At 55.3% G+C, this 21,691-nt stretch overlaps 1 protein-coding gene across 4 annotated transcripts in view; it reads right to left on the bottom strand.

The window, feature by feature from the left end:
- The window catches only part of TSPAN11 (tetraspanin 11), a 71,253-nt gene that overhangs the window by 13,145 nt on the left and 36,417 nt on the right, over positions 1 to 21,691 (bottom strand). For all 4 annotated transcript variants that reach the window (XM_033117584.1, XM_033117585.1, XM_033117586.1 and 1 more), the window contains exons 3-4: positions 17,168 to 17,359; positions 580 to 654 (exon numbers count right to left, since the gene is read on the bottom strand). In XM_033117584.1, coding sequence (XP_032973475.1) covers positions 580 to 654; positions 17,168 to 17,359 — 267 coding nt within the window. The remainder of the gene's footprint in view (positions 1 to 579; positions 655 to 17,167; positions 17,360 to 21,691) is intronic.

Here is a 21,691-nt window from a genome sequence, read left to right as displayed (position 1 = left end):
CTAGACAGAGGGTGCTTTTAAATATCTGTTGATTTTCATTTTGATTATGAGATGATATTCAAAATATTTGCAATCATTACCCTGTGGGTTCCCTGGCTTGAAACAACCAGCCTGCCCCTCCCAGCCAAATATCAGCCTGGTCATGAACCCCTGATTCACAGGGCACCTGGTTCGGGGCGGGGGACCTGAATGGCCCCTCCATCTTTGTCCAGTGGAGCCGGCGCAGCCTGGTGCTGTCTTCATAGCCCAGCATGTAACCCTCCCGGGCCTGCGGCTTTCTTTCCCCGTGGATGTCTGACAGCCAATACTTGCTGCACCTCTCCTTGGCAGGGGAGAGGGGCCATCCACCTCCCGTGGAAGCTCCCCCATCCACCCCCCACCCCGCTCCCATGTGACGACATCAGTATCAGCAGATGGAGGACAGAATTACGGAGTCCCGGACAAGAAGCAGGACCCGGCTGTGCTGAGGACCGCTCTGAGTGTTGCTGCCTCAGCTTCCCCATCCCTCTGCACCCCTGAACCCTGCAGTTGCCTCGTGGGGGCGCTGATGGGGACACAGAAGGAAGAACTTCCACTCACCCTCTGGTAGTACACGTGGGCCAGGACCCCCGCCACCAGCTCAACGAGGAAGATCACCAGCAACAGGCAGAAATACTAGAAGCAAGGAGAGAAGGCGGTGACCCTCAGACGGGCCTGGGGAGGCAGAGGCACTTCAGGACCTCTGTGACACGTTTTCCTAAAGCGTGAGCGAGGTGGGGCTACCTGTCAGGGATCTGCACCATCCACACCATCTTTCCCCTCTTCCCAGTAGCTCTGGGCACACCCGCCTTTGCTGGCTGCTGGCACGGACTTCCCCACTCATCACTTCACTCCCTGGTCTGTTGGCAGCTTGTTAATCCATCCACCTATCCGATATTTATTAAATACCTACTATATGCCAGATATCATAAGACAGTTATTGCCCTCAAAGTTATTGGTGATAAAGGGGACACACAAGTAAGTGATTATAATGATGTGTATAAATGCTACAGTGGGGCAAGCCCTAGCAATTATGGGAGGCCCCTGATGGGGGAGGGCAGTCAGAGAAGGCTTCCTGGAGGAGGTGACACCTGCATGGCGTCTCTAAGGATGAGCAGGCATTTGCCAGGTGAAGGAGGGAAGTGCATGCCAGGCAGAGGGGAGAGCATGTGTGAAGCCTGGAGCGTGCCTAGAGCAGAGCATGGGGTGTTTGAGCTCAGGGAGTGGAGAACAGATGTGGCTGGAGTGCAGGGGCCGGCTGGCTGGGCAGCAGCAACCAAGTCTCTGGAAAAGCATAGGCAGAGAGCCTGGAAAGGGCGTTGTAGGGGTTCTGAGTTGCCCTCACCACGGCCTCCTCCAGGCTAGGGCTGCTCTGCGTACTTCAGAACCCTGCTGCTGCTGACGGCTGCTCTGGCCGTGCTCTTGGCTCTGACAGGTGTGCCTCCTACCTCCCCCCCCCCCAATCTGGGGGGCTCGGGACACTGCTGGATCCGTGTGCTCTTGCAGGAGGCAACAGGTCAGAAATGCACGTCAGGCCCACGTGGCTGGGAGAGGACAGGGCGACAGGTCTGAAGCAGGCTACAGAATGGCAAGAGGGAAAGAAGGGGGAAGGAGAAAGAAAGAACAAGAGCGAGAGGGAGAAGGAGAAGGAAAAGGAGAAGGAGAAGAAGAAGAAGGGGAAGAAAGTACTGGTGGCTGAAATCGGCCCCCTCTGGGCAAGCACAGCCCCTGCTCCTGAGCACTGGTTGGTGATGCCTCCTCTGCCCTCCAGGCGCTGCCCATCTGCCTGGCCACACGAGGGCAGCAGCCCATGGTCCAGCCACTGGAGTGCAGGGAGTCCCAGCCTATGGGTGAGCTCTGAAACACCGGGGCTCATTAAGGAGGCCAAGAATGGGGGAGTGTATGCGAGCGGGAAGGAGACAGCTGGCAGGGGATCCTGAGGGTTCACGGGGCGGAGACAGCAGGAGGGCAGGGGCTGTGTGGCCAGTTCAGAGGCAAAACCACCAGTCCATGGGTCTGCAGGCCTTGTCCGACTGGACCTCAGAGCCCAGCAGGGGGCTTGGCAAAGGCAGGTCTTAAACAACACAGGGGACAGGGGATAGGACATTTGAAGAAGAAAAGAACTTTGACCCAAGAGCAAGACTTCCTTTTAAGTTAAGTGAATGGCCCACCTTTCCCTCAGCCATTGTTTTTTTTCTTTTTGAGCCCATTGTCTCCCAGCATCGGAGCTGGCCACCAGCAAGGAAGCAGGGCAGCCATCTAATCTCTAAAAAAATGGTGGCAGGCCTGCCCGCATCACTTGTGGGGCCCATGGCAAGAGTACAAATGGAGGTCCCCTGCCCCCCTCCCTTCCTGCCCCAGGCTCTGTGCCGCACCAGGAAAGGCCTCCAGCCTGCTTGTCTATCCCTCCCCGCCCATCCCTCCCCCAGGACCCGGCCCCTCCATCCCTTGGTGAAGATGTGGAGGCCGGGTGTGGTGGAGTGTGGAGGGCGTAGCAGCCTCAGGAAGCTATGCAGGCTCTGGATGGAGGCTCGGGAGGTCTGCACAGGGCATTCCAAGTTCCTGGGTCCTCGGGATGAGGTCTAGAAGTGGGGAAGGGAAAGGCAGTTTCCACGAGTGCACATTGCCTGGGCCCCGTGGACTTTTGCCACATGGGGAGGGGTTTGGATGAAGGGGGACTGCATGGGGTCCCCAGCACGGCCGTGTGTGTCTGGTCCTCAGAAGGTACTTCATGTCATCCATCGTGGCAGGAGGCTGATGAAAGGCCTTGAGGAGTCTGTTTGAACAGGGCCTGAACACCTGAAGAATCATGGTGGACCGTAAGCCGACTTGGGCTTGAGCCCAGGCGCCACCACTTGCTAGCTCCGGATGGGTGACAACTGGCACCTTGGTGTGAATTAGAAACATGTGCTTCAAAGAGAAAACTGTGGCTCAGTGAGCTGGCGAGCTGGATTTCAGCCTTCCCTGCATCCTTGTACAGGACACAACCTCTGGGGCCATCCATGTGGCCCTGCCTGTGGGACTGAGCCAGTGTATGGCTGTACCTTGCCTGCCACCCCTAGGGGCACCCAACGAGAGGGGAATTGTGCTTTTTAGCCATCTGATCTGCTTTCTGCTCCCAGAGCTCATGGGTGGCAGCAGGAGGTGAGCCGAGCTTGTCAGCAAGTGGCAGACATAGCTGCCCAGTCCAGGTTCTTGCCCTCCTGGGAGCTACCCAGACCACTGGACAGTGTGGCTGCCCTGACACCCACCTAGGAGGGTGTCCACCTTAACGTATGCACTGCACGGTCTCGGGGACACCTGGCCGCACTCCTGTCTGACACGGCTGCCCTCTCTGCTGGCTCCGTGATCCCCACTGCCCCCGCCCTGCCTCAGTACCCCGAAGCCAGCTGTCATTCTGCCGCAGAACCATGTGTTCGGTGGCTGCCAGTCACTCCCCAGGCTCCCCGGATGCACACCTTGTGCTCTCTGTGGTGTGGGAGCAAGAGATGATGGGGTGCCCGTAGCCGAATGGGAGGACTGCCGGCTGGGAGGGCAGACACCTTCCTTCTGCGGGGGCAGGAAAGGCTTCTCTCTCTGCCACTGCTGTCAGGGGCGAGGCAGGCACGGATGGTGGCCCTGAGGACGCGACCGTGTGGTGCTGCTCTCTGGGAAGTCATTGCCACAGATGCTACTGAAGCCTGGCTGGGGAGGCGGGAGGCTGGGAAGGGAGCACCACGTCTGTAACTCAATGGCAGGCTAACTCAGTACATGCCAGCCCCTCAGGAAGGTTCCCAGGCATCAAACACGCTCTCCAACCTGACAGAGTAGGCAGGAGGGGAGGGCGCCGTTCCCGCCAGGAGCTCCAGCTGTAAAGATGTCCTGGGGGGAAAGTCAGACCAGGTTGGGGATTTGGGGGGACCAAGGGTGGGGTGCCAGGGAGTGGACCTGCTGGGTGCTTGGTGGGCATGGGTGCTGGCTCCAGCAGCAGCTTCGGCGGCAGGAGGGCTGCAGGTGTGTGACTCACCTGCATGGGGGAGGCCCTGAATCACACACGGCTCCTATGTGACAGTCCCTGAGAGGCAGGTCCTTCTTACGGGGAGCCTGCATTGCGGATCCTGGCAGCCCTGCCTCCGGAGCTGGCTGGTTGGAGTTTGTGCAATGGGGCTGCGCTGGTGGGGGTTTTGCTGTGTGAGGCCATGAGCTCCAGCAAATGCCTCACCTGTGCCGCTCCGCCCTGCACAGCCAAGCCTTTCCTGGCTCTCTCAGTCCGGAATCATCTCAGGATTCCTAGGGCACAGACTGGCTGTGCAGATCTGCGAAGCGTTCCTTCTGCTCCTGCACACAGCTCCTTACGTAAAGGCCAGGCCTTCTACCTCCATGCCTTTGCTCTTGCTGTTCCCCTGCCTGTCCCAGGTCAGTCACGGCCAGCATGCGTCAGCTCAGGCCGGCAGTTGCTGTTGTCTGCCCGCACCCCCCACCCCAATGCCTGCAGTGCTTCATCTGCCTCCATGTCCCGGACACGAGGACATTCGGCTTTGCTCCTTCCCTCCTTGACTAGACTTGGATCCGCCTCTGAGTCCTTCACATGTCTGCCATGCTGTTCCTCCCACGACAGTTTCCCACAAGCCTTGGCTGGATGAGTGACATAACTCGAGCCACTGCTCCGTAGAGGTGGTTCCTGCTTCACGCGTCCCCCCTCAGCCTCCCAGAAGGACTGTGACATGCTGGGGCACAGGGGCCACGTTGTAGGTTCTTTTACCTCCTCCTCAGTGCCTGCTGCACTGCTGGCCCGGCTGCGTGCCCGCTGAACAGCCCTGCCTTTAAGACACTGAGTGCCCGTCTTACAGGGCATGCCTGTGACACCACTGGATCTGGCCAGAGCATGCCAGCCCACGCTTCGGGGCAGGAGTCTAATCTTTTTTCTGATCTGTGGGTAGCACAGAATTGTTACTTCAGTCTAATTCATATCAGAGGTTCTCAACCTGGCAAGATTTTGCCCCCAGGGGATGTCTGGCAATGTCTGGAGACATTGTTTGTTGTCACAACTGGGAGAAGGAGAATGCTCTTGGCCTCTCGTGTGTCTGGCATCTGCTGTACGTCCTACAGTGCACAGGACAGCCCCACGACAAAGAATTGTCAGAATCTAAGGCTGATGCTGGGGCCTGATTTGTATGTGTCCCTGTGCATAATGGGAGGTACACAAAAGATTTAAGGAAGGTTATCTAGTTCCTGAGAAGCCTGAATGGGACACAGAAGCACGTGGGGCATTGGACTCTGTACCTGCCCGGGAGGGCACCTTTGCAGCAGGAAGTTGCAAGCCCTGACTCCAGGACGGTCAGTGGACGGAATGCCACCAGTCCAGGTGAAACCCAAGAGCTCTGGGTGCTTCCCTGGGGACAATGTGTGCTGAAGCAGCTGTAGGTCCCTCCAGCTGTCCCGAAGGAGCTGGCAGTGAGGGGTGAGCTACCATCAGGGCTGTAGGATAGGTTGACTAGGAAGCATGAAGGAGGTTTTGGAGCTACCTTTTACCATCTTTAAGTCTGGTTTGGTATTGATTTTGAATTATTAAACAAAAGTCAGTAAAAAGTTCTTCGGTACCTGGTGTGTACTTTCAAGGAGTCATATTTCAATGTCAGTGTTTACTGGGCCCCATGCCATCCCGCTTCTCCCAGCTTACCATGCCAGGGGAGGGCCCGTGCTCCACCCACAGAGCCCGCCATTCTCTAAAGGGGCCGCTAGGATGCATCTCCCCGGCCTATGGCTTAGGAGGTGAAAACCCAACCTAGGTGGGTGCACTGGTCTTGTTTCTCAAAACAGCAGGGGAAGCAGAGAAATGTAGTTTTTCTACAGTGTGAGTGGTGGAAAGGTATCCTTTCCACACACAAACATAACTACAGAGGGTGCCAGAAAAATGTATACATATTTTACGAAAGAAAAAAAACTATTAAAATTGTAATACTCAACATATGCCGATACCAAAAGGTGAATACAAGTCACGTTTGACTTCTGCAATTACAAGAGGTGCTCAGAGTGGTTCCCATCAGCGTCCAGACACTTCTGATTACAGTGAACTACTGCTGGAGCAACACTGACCAATGTGTCCACTTGTACACATTTTTGGGCACCCCTGGTGATAATAATCATTAATTGTTCTCAGGGGCAGCCAGGGCATTATTCACCCGCGCGCTCCCCCCCAGGCGCACACAGCAGGTGCTCCAGGACGGTGACGCCTCGTGCCAGCTCTCCCCAGGTGCCGGCACCTCTGCGAGCACTTCCCATGCCCGCTCCCAGCCGCCCTCGGAGACGAGCACTGCATCGCTCATCACGCTGCCACGCGAGCACACCGTCAGCCTCACGGGACCCACGAGCACACATGCGTGGAGAGGTGAAGCAGCTTGTCTGAGGTCACTTGGCAAGAACACGGCTGACACCAGAACTGAACTCAGCGATTCTGGGTGCAGGACCTCGTGTGCTTACCTGCTGTGGGCTGCTGCCGTCCTAACAGCGGATGGGTGGGGGGTGAGCTCACGAGCTAAGTCTTTAGGGTGGATTCAGCAGGTTCAGGTGGATGCGGGTGTCAGGAGGGGAATGACAGAGTGGTGACAGAGGGTCGAAGGGGAAATCCAGAGACTCCCCAACCCCGACGCAATCCCCACTCAGCCCCCATTCCTCAGGGCCAGCGTGGCAGGCCGGGCATGCTGCAGGCGGCCCCTGCTGGCCGGGCTGCCTCCCACACCTGGGGCCCCGCCACCAGTGGTGCTGCAGGGGCCTCTGCCTGCTCCTTCACGCGGCTGCTGCACTCTGGGGTCACAGCCTCGGGCTCTAAGGTCCATGCCCACCCTCTCTGCCCTTCGCATTACTCAGCACAGCCTGCCTTATCTCACAGTCTAGGAACTGCCTGCACAAGCTGGGCTACACTCCCTAGGTGCGCACAGCACCCCGAACACGAGCAAGGCCCTGGCCTCCAGGCCCCTGCTTGGTCCATGCCGCCTGCTGTCCGTGGATCCGACCACGTCTGTGTCCCGCAGCTGTTAGCCATGAAGCCTCAGCTCGGGCAAGGCCCACAAAGCCCTCCCTGAGGCAGAAGCTCCTGGTTGTGACCTCACTGCTGTTGTCTTTCTCAACCACGACCTGCCTCGCTGCTCTCACGCTGGTCCCGCTCCTGGGACTGCGTACATTTTGATCCTCATCTGCCCTCCTGCTCTGCCTGTATCTTGTTCTGTCTTCACAGGCCCTGCACATGGGTGAGAACCGAGCCTGCCCCACCCCAAGTCCTCCCTGACTTCCAACCCACTCAGGTTTTTGTGCCTGGTCTGTCCCTGCACTCAGGGCTGCCCCCGGTCCTTCCAGAGGGAACCATCTAAATCTTGGTCTGACAGAAACCAGTAATGAGAATCCTAAAGAAAGCTCTTGTGGCTTCTGCCCCTAGAGCCCTCCATAAGAACAATGCCATTTCAAAATATGCCAAACTGGACCCCAACCATGGAAGGAACAAGTTTGGTAAGCCCAGAATGGGACCCAAGCCGTCATCTTCCCCCATACCACCTACCAAAGTGCCTTTCCTTTCATCTTTAATGGAACAGTTTGAACTAGAAGCAAAGGTGGATATTTTCTAAAACTATAGATCCAAAATGAAGCTGGAACCGCATAGAACTCTCTGAACCAAACCAATACTTTCTTTCATGAGAGGCTCTGCAGGAAATCTGCAGAAATATTTCTCATTGTGACATCACGGTGACTAATTAGAAATGGAGTCTTCAGATAGACTCCCACTGCATGGGACACGCTGAGCCCCAGGTGTGGTTTCTGGGGCAGAGTCACGGAGACGGGGCAGCTCAGCACCAGCTGGCAACATCCTTGACGTAAGTTTTAAGCACTTTATACAACTGGACTTGGAATTTTTCCATTGGACTGATTCTGCCACAAAGAAGGGAGCTTTGCTGAAGCCTTCCTCTTCTGTCTCCTTTAACACTCTGCACAGTTAGAGATGGAAACCAAGCCACAGTCAGAAAGCCGAGGCGGGGTGTCCCCGCGGGTGGTGGGGGGAGCAGACGCACTAGTGTAGTCCGTCTCGGGGCAGCAGAGCAGCAGTGAGGGAGGGAAAGAACTGAGATGTGCCAAGGTCAAGTCACACGGAGCAGAGCCCCGCCTGTGGCTCCCCGCTTGGCTGTGTGTGAAAGGATTACAGCAGCAGGCAAGGGAGGGCCAGGGAGCTCCGAACAACCAAGGCCAAACAGGAAAAGATGAAGCCAGCTGTTTAAGCAGCAATGACCTCAGGGAGCATTATTTTCTGGCAATTAACCCCTGGCTGGAGGCAGTCAGGGCTCAGAAGTGCAGCTGTCTGGCCTGTTTGTGCAGAAAAGAGAGGATGTGGATTTGGGAGCTTTGAGCCATTCCTGCAACAAGATGTCACTGTTGGAAGGATGAAGGTTACCTCAACGCCCTTCTGGCCCCAGCCAGGGCTCACAGCCCGAGCCAGCCAGCCACAGCCATGCCGGATGCTGGGACTCAGCCATTCCACCTGGGGCTGCTCTATGGGAGGACTCGTGGGTGTGCTCTGGCCCATGGCTGACAGCTGACGCTAATATCCAGTTCTGGCCCAAGGGGCTGGGAGGGAGAAGAGCAGAGCAGGGCTGGGTGAGGAAAGCTGGTCAACCAAGTGAGGAAAAGTTGGAAGAAGGCAGCGGAGGAGCAAATCAGGCTGCGGGGAGGCAAGAGATATTCAAGAGAGACATGAAGAGAATGCAGCTGAGGCCATCCAAAATCCAAGCCCAAGGGTTGGGGGTCCAAGCATCACACTGTGTGTGTGTGGGGTAAGGGGGTCATAGGAGGAGAACTATAAGCCAAAGACAGGCGTCCACTGGACAGCAAGGCGTCCCGGGACTGCTGAGTCCAGTGTGAGTGGGCTGAGAGAGCAGGCTCCAGAATGGACAGTAGGGCCTGGCCAGCTGGCTGTGGGGTGACCACCAGACTCCCCTGGGGAGACGCAGCCCAGGGAACTTGGAAGAGGCTGCTGTCGGTGGATTTAGGCATGGGGGGAGTGACTGATAGCTGCCTACCAGCCCCCTGGAAGGGCCTAGATGTTCCTGCTGGCGGCCTTCTCGCCGGCTATGGAGAGATATGGTACAACCTGAGTGCACGCTTGGAACAGAAGGGATTGTGCCTGGGCCGGGGTAGGACAAAAGACGGTGACAGGCACTCCAGGATGGGACTGCTGATGGCAATTCTGGGACAGCATTGTCTACAAAGGGACAGGGGAGGCTGAGCAGGAGAAACTGCTGCCATGTCCGGAGGTTGGGAAAAGTCCTGGGGCTCAGAGAGGACAGAGCTCTGACCAAATCCAAACAGGAATTTAACTCCCCACAGGGTCCTTTGTCTTTTAATGCAGGTGTCTTGCCTTCCTCTTTAGACTCCAGGCCAAGAACCTGGTCTTAACCCCTTTTGTGTCTCCTTCCCTTCTCACCCGTGTGTCCAGCAGAGCAAGAAATTCTGGGAATGTGCTGGAAATGCTTGGTGAGGTCCAAGAATTAGGCAACCTCATCAGTGTAACATGGAGCATGAGATGCAAAAAATTGGAGGAGAAGGTCATGGAAATTAACTGGCTGTAAAAACTATTGCATATAGAAAATTTGCTACTACGGGTAGGCAGTGATCAGGTACATCTCTGCAGCCTGAGAAAGGTGGATCAAGACCCAGAATGGTGCTGGTCAGAGGAAAGGGTGAGATCACCCAACTTGCCCTGGCCTGGGAGTCTGGGCCCAGCTTGCCTCTGTGAAGATGCTGTGTGACCCTGGGTGAATCACTCACCCTCTCTGGGCCTTCTGCATAAAATGTAGGGTTTAGATGGGAAGAATGTCTTGGTGCTGCTGCTTCTTTGGTCTGTCAGTGTCAGGACAGAGCCTCCTCTCTCCTGGCTTCCTGCTTCCCTGCAGGGACATCTAGAGGAACACCCAGCTTCTCCCCCTTTCCTTACTCACTGCTCTTCTTCTCTGTTTGGTGGGAGAGCCTCACTCCCTCCTTCCCTTCCCTCCCTCCCTTGATCGGGACAGCCTGTCCTCAGGACGCCATATTCTCTGCTCTCCATCATGCAATGAGTTCCGTGAGGCAGTTCTTAGTGACGTGCCCAGTCTTGCCCTTGTCCCAGCCAGAGCTGAAGACCTGCTAAGGCTTTTGGCTGCTGGGATAAAGCCACACACTCTGATCAGCTGCATTAGTAATAAAGACAACCTTTGACCGCCTTCTCTCTGTTTCCTGGGTCTTACTTTTCAATTGATGTTAAGCTCCCCTAAAACCTCAGTGTGAGGTACAGTGCCATTGAGCAGGGCACCAAGCATCAGTCTGGAGGCACAGCTTCCCAAAGCCAGTGTGAGGACGTGGCAGAGAGGAGCACCTCCAGACAGCTGTGCAGCCACACCCCTGTCCTGCTCCCACGGGGGTGGGGGGCCTGCAGCTCCGAGACCGGGAAAGAGTGTGGATCAGATGGGAAGGATGGAGGGTCCTGCCCGCTCCTCTGCCATGGCTCTTGGCAGGGAATGCAGCCAATTCGGGCTCCCTGGGGAGGTGCACTAAGCACAGTGGGGAAATGCCCTGATTCTGTGACTGACGGGCCCTCACGAGCCCTTTCCTCTCTCCCGCCCACGGAGTAGAGCTGCAATACCGACCACTCTCAACAACCACGACAGTCCCTATGTGGGGCCCCAGGAGGAGATTTTCCATCCAGATCAAGTCCCTCAGTTGCCAGCCCACCTCCAGGCGATCTTAGATGGCTGTGTGATTGTACAATAAGGTTCATTTTAACATCAGCAGGAGAGATGTGGTGCAGCGTGTAGGGACCTGTAGTGTCGCCGGGAAGGAAACATCTGCCTGCACACACGGGCTTCCCAATAATTAGTTGAAGGACTGTCTGCTGTTCAGACCATCCATTCCGAGGCTCCCCTCTTAAGAGGCTCAGTTATCATTGTGCCTCATTATGTGACAGCAACTGTATCATGTCTGTATCCAGTTACATAGTTAAACCCAGAATCCGCCAAGGAAAGGAAGCAGGAAGCTGAATGATGGCAATAAACTCTTGGATTGGGGATGCAAACAGGTGCTGCGTACCAAGCATCCCCTGCCTTTCTGCAACACACACACACACACAGACACACAGACAGACACGCACAGAGACATACATATAGATGTACACACACACACACACACAGACATATAAACATATACAGACACACACACAGAGACACATAGACACACAGACACACACAGATACGTACACACAGAGCTTCGTTCTCTCTCTCTCTCATTCCAGCCCTGCTCTGAGACTTGCTCAGGGTCCCTGCTTAGGGTGGGGAGACAGCCCGCCCCCTATGGGTGGTCATCCACCCACATATAACCAAGTTGGGCTTTTTCCTGACTAGGCCCTAACGCTTTCTTTGGCGCACGACACAAACAGAGCTGATTTCTGCTGCACTGCCAGCACCTGGAGGCTTGATCTCCACTTTTGAGTGAACCAGGTGGCAGACAGTCAGGTCGCCGACCCTTGATTCTTCCCTCAGTGCTTCATTTTGCAGCTGGAATGCAAACCGTGGGTCCCGAGTCACAAGAAAGGCGAGTCTCATTCTCATTCCCTGTGTTGGAGGCACCCAGAAGGCCAACCTGGGGCAGCGGGGAAGGCCTGGATGAAGCCTTGGGTGTTGACAGGGCTCTGCCAGCTCCTGGCTACATGACCTTAGGCAAGTCTTTTATTCTCTATGGCAAGGGAGAGGGGTGGAGAGTTCATCTCTAAGGAGCCTGGCAGTCCCGCCTGCACAGCCCCTGAGCTAAGTGAGGCTGACGAGAGGAGGCTGACGGGGACATTTGCCAGGGTCTTAGGGGCGGCGGGGCCGCGTTCCCTCAGGCAGCTGTGTGGTTGTCCCACCAATTTCAGCCCAAGGCCTTTCCCGAATGACGTCAGCAGGACCAGCTGGGAGAGGCAGAGCACAGGCGCCTGTGCAGCCATCTCAAGGCTGGTTCTTGGGGATACTTGTCTCCTGCTTCCAGAAGAGCCTGGAAATACTCATCTTGTCCATTTCCCTGCCTCCACCGCCCCACACCATGCCAGATGAGGACAGGCCTCTCGTCCCCGTGAGAGGAGTCAGGGCTTCTCAAAGCCCTGCAGGCAGGACCTGTTCCTTTGGAGCATGTGGGCAGCCGACCCAAAGGTCAATGTGCCACCAAACTGATGAGGCTGCAACTACCCTGGCTGGGTGGCTGCTGGAGCACCGACAAAGTCATGTGTGGTGAGAGATGAGTCCTGGGAAGGACACAATCAAAGCCCCTTGACCTGGGGACCCAGCTCCCTCTCTCCTTCCTCGAGCACCAGCTTCTACAACGGAAGCAGCCAGCCCAGGCGTGGGGACCTGGGAGTAATGGCCCTAAGAATAGTTCCACTTACATAGGCTCCTTCTCAGAGGAGCTTGGTCATGGTGATGGGGATGCACATGATAATTACAGCCACACTTTATGATCTTTATATAATGTGGTGACTCTTCTCCTGAGACCCAAGGTACTTCCTCCTTATCCTCACACCTCACCCCCTGTGTAAAGGTGGGGACAGCACGGTGGCCAAGAGCGGCCGAGTGACTTCCCTGAGATTGCAGAGCTTGTCGGGCAAGTGACTCCACAGCCTGCTTCTGAGCCCTGGCCCTTGATTCTAGACCTTACTGCCCTGCTTAACCAAGTCGGGGTGTCTGATGGAGGTGCTGGAATGCGGGGTCCCTTCATTTCCAGAAACTGGTTCTAGAACTTCTGACTTTTAATTCCATCCCACAAATATAAAAGAGCTCCTGACAAAGATCCAGCTTAGCCTGAACCATCCATCATAATCTTCATCTGGCTTAAGATATAAAAGTTTTTGGAGCCCACACTCAAAAGTCTAAAAATATCCCTTTCTTTTGATCGGGGTGGCATCCGGCCTGGTCACTGGCCTTCGGCTGAGACGGCCTGAATTATCAGGCTCGCTCACGCAGCCTTCACTAAAAAAGAAGAGCTGCTGTGAATAATTCAAACCCCATTCTCTTTCCCCCTCTGCAGATTTCCGCCGCCAAGCAGATCCCCATCTCAGCACCAGCTAAGATGTGCTATTCCTGTCCCTGCCGAACAGTTCCTTTTGGGAAAGCGACTTTCACCTGTGATACCTGGGAGGAAGGGCCCGGGCAGGACGCCGCGGCCTGTGGGAGCTGGGCTGCCCTCTCTGGTAGTTCTTGGGAACATTTGATGTCAGGCCTCTCTCCTCCTGGTCCAAGCTGGACACACCCCTCCAGATGAATGGTCTTTCATCTTTCCCTCGCCGTTTGGGGGACCACTGCGTACAGAGCTTACAGAGCATTTCGCTGCATTTCTCCTCTGGAGTTTGCTCCAGCCTTCAGCTGATTAAAGATTTCAAAAGGAAGTTAAGACAGGGATTGCAGAAAAATGCTATGAGACCAGGAAGGAACCTTCAGGAAGCACAGAGCACTTGTAAACCGCCTTAATCACACCACTTGCCTCTAAATTGGAGCTTGGGTTTTAAAAGCCCTACTTGTGTTAGCACAAGAAAGGTCTTACAGCCACCTTGTTAAACAATGAAGTGCTCAGTAATTCAGGGCTGATGGGCCCGGATGTGGATTACTTAGCATTTTCTGCTTCACGTGTGTTCTGTCCTTGGGCCAGTTCAGTCTTTGCTTCTTTCAGAGGTGGCAGGGAAAAGCAAAGGAAGACGCCAGACTTCAAGTTTTGCTGCTTGTTAGACCCTGTCCCCGCACTCCTGGACTGGTGGCTGTGCACATGTGTGTGCGTGCGTTTACATTTTCCTGACTCACTTGAGCTGGCACCTCTCTGATGTGTTTGGTTAGTGATGATGGATCAGAGAATCCTTCAGTTCTGTGGGATGGGGTAAAGTGGTGCTGAGAAGAAGGAAGGGATGTCGTCTGTCCAGCAAGCCCTGTGCCCCCAGCACTGCCTCAAGGCTTAGTAGGATGAGAAGACCCCTCCGTTTGCTGACCCTCTGAAGCTGGGGCGAGTGGTATGCAGCAGGCCTGCAGGCAAGCTCGAGGCCACCCTTCCCTGTGCAGCCCTGGGAACAAGGCTTGATCCCCCCAGGCAGGCCTCCGACCACGCACCTGTCAGGCTGGAGACACCTTTTTTCATAGTGGCTCAGCCTAGATGATGGAATAGGTCCTGCAAATGGATCGGGTGAGGAGTGAGGAAGGGGAGGCTGTGATCGGTGGCTCGGAGAGCAGAGTGCTGTCAGTTACAGACTCTCAAGCTTTCCTTCTGCTCGTGGAGACTGCCAAGGGGAGCGGCTCTTATGTGAGACTTCCCCAAAAGTCAGTGATGCTGGGTAGCCTTCATTAATACCTGGATGACCCACACTCTCACCCACCCCGTGTCCTTCAGCCTGGAAACCTTTAGATGGACGGTTGGACCCACTGACCTCAAGTTCCCTTCTGAATGGGCCCTCCCTGCCCACATGCAGTTATTTCCATACTGTAAAGCAAGGAGCTTCTAGGGCCCGCCCCCAGTCTCCTGCCCCCGCGTTCTGGCTCGGCCTTGCAGGGAGCCCTCCCTCGTTCCCATCCCGATCTTGCAGCAGCTGCTCTGCACTGACATTCACAAACATGGAAAGCGTGTCCCTCTGCACACGCTATCCCTCGCGACCTCCTGTCCCTCTGCCGTCTGTCACGCTTGGCCTCCCCAGGGGACGCGGATACTTGGAGGTGATGTTAACAGACTGGAGTCCACTTCTGCGCCCCACACCGCCCAGGCCAGCTTTCTCAGCGTACGGAGGGGTGAGGAATGCCTTTGGGAGGCAGTGTGGTGTGGGGGTCGGAGCACGGGCCTGGAGCCTGGACTGCCGACCACTCACACGCGGTGCGACCTGGAGCAAACCGTGTTACCTCTCTGCACCCCAGCTTCCTCACTGTAAGATGCATGCCTCACAGGCCGGTGAGGGTTACATGAGTTCACATACATGAGTGCTCGGAACAGTGCTGGGCACAGCGAGGTCACGCTTACTGTGACTTTGCAGGGCTGCTGCTCTCTGAATAGAGGGAGTGGCTCTCTGTGAGTGGTGCCCATTTGTGTTATCATTGTGTCCCTGGTGGAAAGCAGGGGGCTGTTTCCCGGTGCTGCAGGGGCCACGGGTCTTAGGGGCTTCTTTAGGACCCAAAGAGATGACTCTGAGTGAGAAGGAAGACTCCCAAGTGAGGGCCTCTGCCTTCCCTCTTGGGCTGTAGAGGTGAGTCCTGTCTTCCCACGGCGAGATTACTTGGTGGGTGGGAGGGCCAGCCGGCGAGCACACAGCTCAGCGGCCTGCCTCTGTGGGCAAGAGGGCTCAGCCTGAAACCCAAGGCCTCGTGAAGGCCCCGCTTCTGAAGGGACTAGAGCTGAGCAGGGCAAAGGTGGGGTCCCGGGTAAGGTAGGGGACGGGTTCTCTCGGCCCAGGAGGACCAGTCCCTGTGGGCCTCAGTCCCCATAAAGCTCGGAACCTCAGCCCCAGCCACCCCACATGCCCCGTCACTCAGTCACGCCCTGTGCCATCCAGCTAACACTGATGAGGCTGGATGTCCAACAGGCTGGCAAGGACTCATGCTAGGGCGCGTGAGGACTGGCTCAGGGCACACCTGTTCCACTGCTGGAAACACAGCTCACGTCAGAAGCCATAGGTGCTGGGGCCCCTATGGGACCTCACTCTGCCAGTGTGCCACCACCCACGTGGCCGGCTCTGGCTCTGGACTATCCCTCAGAGCAGATGTTAAGGCATTTTTCCAGGCAGGGGAGAGCCATCCTGCTGAGCCTGTACACAGGCACTTTTGTATCCAGAACTACAAAAACTAGGTCACTGCTGAGAGGCTACAGGGGACGGGCCCTCTGCTGCCTCCTGTTCCCCAGTTGGACGTGTAAGGGCCGAGGCTGCCAAGTCAGTGGTGGGCACGGGGAGGCAGGGTAGGGAGAAGCCTTCAGGGCTTCTTCCTGCTGCTCGACACCCTTCAGGCTCAGCCTGGGTTCTCGTTGAGACTTGGATGGTGCTGGCCTTGGCCCTGCCTTGCTAATTCCTGGTGTTTTGTGGCCTCCTCTGCCCACATTGGCCGTGGCCCTCAGGAGGAGAGGGGGCGGGGAACCTGCCTGGCAACAGGTGCATGGGAATTAGGCGAGTCCCGAGCTGGACTCTGGCTTCTGCCCCTGCAGTCCACCCTGCCTCTTCTCCTGACACCGAGCCAGGTGACAACAGCCAGCTTCCCAGAGACGTCTGTCAAGGAACCTGTGCAGCCCACACCATCTCCCACGCAACCACACCTGTGTCTGATCAAGCTTCTAGATGCATCTACCAGGAGGACACGGTCAATGTAACAGGGATGTAATCAGAAAAGCCAGAATGGGAGAAAGGACAGGACACGTGACCCAGCCCCTTCAACAAACTGCAAAGGACAATAAAGAGAGAGATTGACAGGGGACCTTAGAGACTAACGGAGACCTAGGAGACAAAGTGACCGATTTAAGTACATTAGATTCTGATTCAAACAAACCTTAGAGAAAAAGAACAGTTTATGGGTCAGTTGGGGAAATGTGCAACTGCCTGGGTATTTCACGATATTAAGGAAGGACTATTAATTGTGCGTAGGTGTGATAACGGTATTTCATGTTTTCTAAAATAGGACCCTTAAACGTTTTTGAGGTACACCCTACAATATTTATAGACGACGAGACGCCTGGGATGTCAGGTGGGGGAGGAGCTGCGTACGTGTCAGAAACAGGACCGGCTCTGACATGACAGCTGCTGAGTCTGGGTGATGGGACTTGGAGCTTCATTATGACATTCTTGTCATTTTTGTTTAACTTTGGAAATCTCCATGAAAACATCTGGAAGGAGAGGGGGAAGAGGCAGGGAGCTAACAGCTGCCACCAGGGCTGAGGCTGCCCTCCTGGCTTCGATCCTAAGAACCCGGGGACTATGGCAAACAGCCGAGCCGAGGGCCCCACCCTGCTCCAGCCCTCCCAAACCTCAGCTCCAGGCCGGGGCCACTATCATTGGTGGGGTTCTCAGTGCAGGAGCCTGACTGGGAGCCTCGGCTGGGCACTGAGGGGCTCCAGCCTGGCTGCCACAGGCCCTTCTTCCAGCCACAGCGCTGGGCAGAGTGGGGCAGGTGGCACTCACCGTGGAGAGGCAGCTCCTGTCCTCCCGGATGATGGCGCCAAAGCCCAGAAAGCCAGTCACCATGACCAGGGCGCCCGCGAAGATGAGGATGTAGGCAGAGGCGGCGAAGGTGCTGGAGGCCAGGACGCTGAGGTAGCCGCTCTTCTCCACCAGGGTCCACACGCCTACGGCCAGGACGGCGGCCCCGCCCACCTGCAGAAAGCTCCAGATCAGACCAGGTGGCGGCTGGGGTGCCACAGCTACCACTTAGGGAACTGCATCCCTAGCACTTTTTATGTCTCATCTCATTTAATCTTTCAAAGAGCCTGTGAGGAGAGTGTGGGTCCCCAATTTATAGAGGAGGAAGAGGAGGGTTGGAGAGGCTGGGCGACCTGTCCATGGTCCATGCAGTGGACCAACTCACTGTCCATGCAATGAGTTGCAGGGACAGATTCTGAATCCAGGGGTGACTCCCAACTCCGTGCTTCTCATCACAATGGCTGTGAGTCCCTGTCCCCATGAGGCAGGGAAGACGACTGCAATTGTGGGAAGACCACTGTGTCTGGACGCCTTCTCCCTGATTCCCGGCCAACCCACGCCCTCGCCCCATTCACCATATGTTTGCCCAAGGTTGGGGGGGCGCACAACCGGGTTTCTCATCTCTGTTCTTCAGATGAAGAAATAGAGGCCCCGAGAGGTATGGTGAATCGCCAGAGGGCCTGCCTCTGCTTCTGGGTAATGAGGGGCCGGCCAAGATGAGCCCTCAGGATGCAGCCTGCACGTCGGAAAGGACAGGCGCTCCACAATGGCTGGAGTCCCTCTGGGACCGCAGCAGGACTGGCAGGAGAGGAGATTTCTTCTTTGCTAACTGTCTGATTCCCTTTCAGCCCTGGAAGGGGGCAGGGACAGGACACTGCTGATTGGCAGGTCAGGGGGTGTGTCCTTAAGAAGGTACCTAGAAGTAGAGTTGGGTGGCTTCCTGCTTGGTTCTTTCTGCAATGAGGCTCAATAACTCTTTCTGTGACTGTTCAGCTCAGCATAAGTGTGTGTGCATACATCCTCAAGGTGCCACATGGGGAGTAGTAGGGGGTCTGCCCAGAGTTTGGGTGGAGGCAGGACCCCTGGGACCTCTGACCATTTCTGCCATCTGTTCCTAGGAAGGCTGACCTCTCTGTCATTTAAGGATGAGTCCTCTTCCTCAGATGGGTGATGAATGCTCCCTCAAGGGGGCCACAGGGAGAGAAGCCCCCCGGGGCTCGTGCTGGTCCCTGCAAAGTGTTCCCATTGGCCCCAGAACGACTGTCTGTGTGACCCACCTTGTTATCTCACAGGTGTCTGTCCTGGGCAATCACAGGCATCCGCTGAGCAAATGGAAGGTGGTTCCTAGCAACTGATATGCACTTGGCACCTACATTACTCAACTACCATTTTCTCTTCTGAGCTTTGTGATACTTCTGGGAGGACAGGGCAGGGGGCAAGGGCACGTATTAGCTCTGCTTTGCAGGTGAAGAAATTGAACCTTGGAGAGAATAAGAACATGCTCCAGATGACACCCTGGGAAGTTTCAGAATTGAGATTCAAACCTAGGTCTTCTGAGGGCCGATCCAGGACTTGGTCCTCGGATCCCACGGGTTGGGCTGGGCCTGCTCCACTACCGATCTCTGCTTTTCCAACAATCTGTTTTCTTCGAAGTGCCATTTTCTCCCCCTTAGCACCTCCAGCAGGTAAGAGAACCAGGGGGAAGACCGTCTCAAAGCTGTGCTCCTCCAAACAAATGAGAGAGGCTAATCTGTGACATTTCTTCGGTTCTGTGGTGCACATCTGGTTCTCACGTTGTAGCATCTCTAGAATTGACGTGCATGTGATATTGGTGGCATCTTACAGTTACATCTGGCAGCACTTTTTCCTTAGACAACAGTGGTGTACGTCACAACTGATGGTATCTTAACTTGGACGAAATCCTGAACTACAATCGGTTTTTCAATTCTCTGTGAGTGTGCACTATCTCTGACCCATACCACCTCCACGACCAGTGAGGAATTTCCTAAGTCTGGGTCCACGGAATTGTATCAAGTGAGAGTTTCCAGCAAAATATCCTGCACACATTCTCTCTGCCCCCTGCAGCATCCTGGAAGACTTGGGTGAAGGTCCCAGCTTTGTATAACTAGCAGTGTGACCTAAAGGTAGTTGCTTATCCTCTCTGGCCTGTGTTTCTTCATCTCTCAAATAAGACGGTTGTATTAAACCAGTGGTTTCCAACCTATAATCACCAAGGACCCCTTGATTACTTTCTCCCAGGGGTCCTATATTTTGAAGGTCTTTGCCTACCAAACACAGTGCATTAATTAAGTAATAATTTTTAATAAGTAAAAAATCTTTCATTTTTTATTAATCAAAGGCACATGATAGTGCCAGGAAGAGATTTTGAGCCGCACGAAATAGTCAGTGTGACCACATTGAGTTGACCTAATTTTTCGTGGCTGTAGTCTCTTTATAGAAATCTGCAAATTATCCATTAGGCTTGTCAAACTCACAGCTGAGCCCTGGAACTGGGACGACTGAAAGGGGTATGTTTGGGCTGGACCGAAGACACTTAATCTGTGGGGGGCCATGGAACACACTGAGAATCTGATAAGAAGCTTTGGGCGCTTTGCCCAGAAGACAATGGTCATGCATTCAGGTTTGGGGCTGGCGCCTGACCTACCATGCAGTGAGCCGGGTGTCGGCGGGCTCTAAGGCCTCCCCATCTCGCCGCCCCTCTAAGGCAGGGTTTCTCAGCCTGGCTGCACAATCACCTGGGGAGCTCTGAAAAACCCAGCCACACCCCAGGCCAGTTGGAATCTCTGGGAGTGGGACCCAGGCATGCACCTTTTAAGGTCCCAGGAGAACCACCACGTAGATGCCATAGTTAAGAGGGTCAAAGTGTCCTGCTCCTCTCCCCCAGTAGGTGGTGCTGTGCTGAACCTCACGCACCACCAAGCTTCCTGGAAGCTTTGGGCCCCTTGCCCTGAGGGCAGAGGCTGGGGGCATTCTTGACATTTGTTCAAGTCTTGAACTCCATCTTGTTCCTGTCTGTGTTAAGGTGTCTGTTTTGGTTAGAGCTTTGGGGCAAAAGGTGAGGTAATGAGGAGCAGAATTTTCAGTCCAAAGGGATGAAAATCAGATTATACAAGAGGGAAAACATAGCAGCTACCCAGGAAGGAGCGTGAGGCTCTGAGAAATGTCGCCCTAGGAGAGGAGCGGCACTGATCCCACTAGAGGAGAGTTGCTCTCTTCCAGAACTCTTGCCAGCCACAGAAAGGACTGGAATCTTGCAAACAGGCAGAGCCTGCAGGTCAGCCAGGGCAACATGAGGGTCCCTGGCCATCGGGGAAGGTTTGGGAGGGGCCTGGAGGGACACACTGCCCTGAGTAAGGTCTACAAAACAACAAATCCACACTTGTTCTCGTGTCCAGGAAGAACCAGGAAGTGAGTCTGAATCAATGGGGACCCTTCCCCTCCCCTGGGGTGTCACATCTGGTTGGAGAACTTAATGTCTGCAGGGGACACTTAGTGGGATCCGCAATCAGGAGCAAGAGGGGTTCAGTCCTTCAGAGTCTCCTGCCTGCGACTGGGCCAGCTCTTTAGAAAACAGCCTTTCCTTTGGACAGGACAAGGAAAAGCTGCTCAATATCCCAATGGGTCACCAGAGGGTGTCTGGGGAGGGTCGAAGTCGCAGGCGTGGGTTCCCGCCCAGGCTGTGCCCTTCACTAACCAGGTAACTGTGCCAGACACTTCGCCTCTCTAAGCCTCAGTTTCTTCATCTGTAAAATGAAGGTGCTGGATGAGATGACCTCTGTGGTCCTTTCACGTGGGTAAAAGGTCCCTATTACTACTAAGGGACAGCCTTCTGCCAATACACCTCCACCGAGATGCTTCTGGCCAGTGGCTCATGGCTTTCACTGTAGCAGCGTGAAGACTGCCTAGGTCCGCAGAAAGAGCAGTGAAAGGGGAAGTGGGAGGAGCAGTGAGTGGGGAGCAGAGGGATCTGACCCCAGTGAGCTATTTCAATGCCTGTTTCTATAGAGTTGATTCAACAGTATTTGGCTCTTTACAGGAACTGGGTTGGTTTTCTGTGAAATGTTAACTACATTTTTCAAAATCATAGCCTACAGCCGATTAGGCAGAAAACGCTGCAGAGGGTGAAGCTGGCCTTCTCACCAGCGAGGACACAGGAAGGGCAGGGCAGGTAATTTTAGGAACTTCCCATTATAGAAAAGAAACCTTGCCAAAAACTTGCTCATGTCATTACAGGGAGAAGGATTAGCCTGAGCAGGCACATATGCCTGGGTCCTGACGGACATCGGGCAGCAGACTGGAAGGAAAGCAGGCAGAGAATGAAAAGTAATCACGGGGTTTTTCTTTGTCAGGCTACTGAAGGGTTTCTGTGCTGGAGTCTGGGGGAAGGATCGGTTGTGGATGGGGAGCAGGGGCCAGAGCCATGGGGCTCCCTATAAGGGAGCCTCCCCCCACCCCTGCCAGGGCAGGGGAGCTCTCTGCCTTCAG

Source organism: Rhinolophus ferrumequinum, chromosome 10, assembly GCF_004115265.2.
Source record: "Rhinolophus ferrumequinum isolate MPI-CBG mRhiFer1 chromosome 10, mRhiFer1_v1.p, whole genome shotgun sequence".
Taxonomy (NCBI): Eukaryota; Metazoa; Chordata; class Mammalia; order Chiroptera; family Rhinolophidae; genus Rhinolophus; species Rhinolophus ferrumequinum.
Note: the sequence above shows the minus strand (reverse complement) of the source record. Positions and strands in the feature narration are given on the sequence as shown.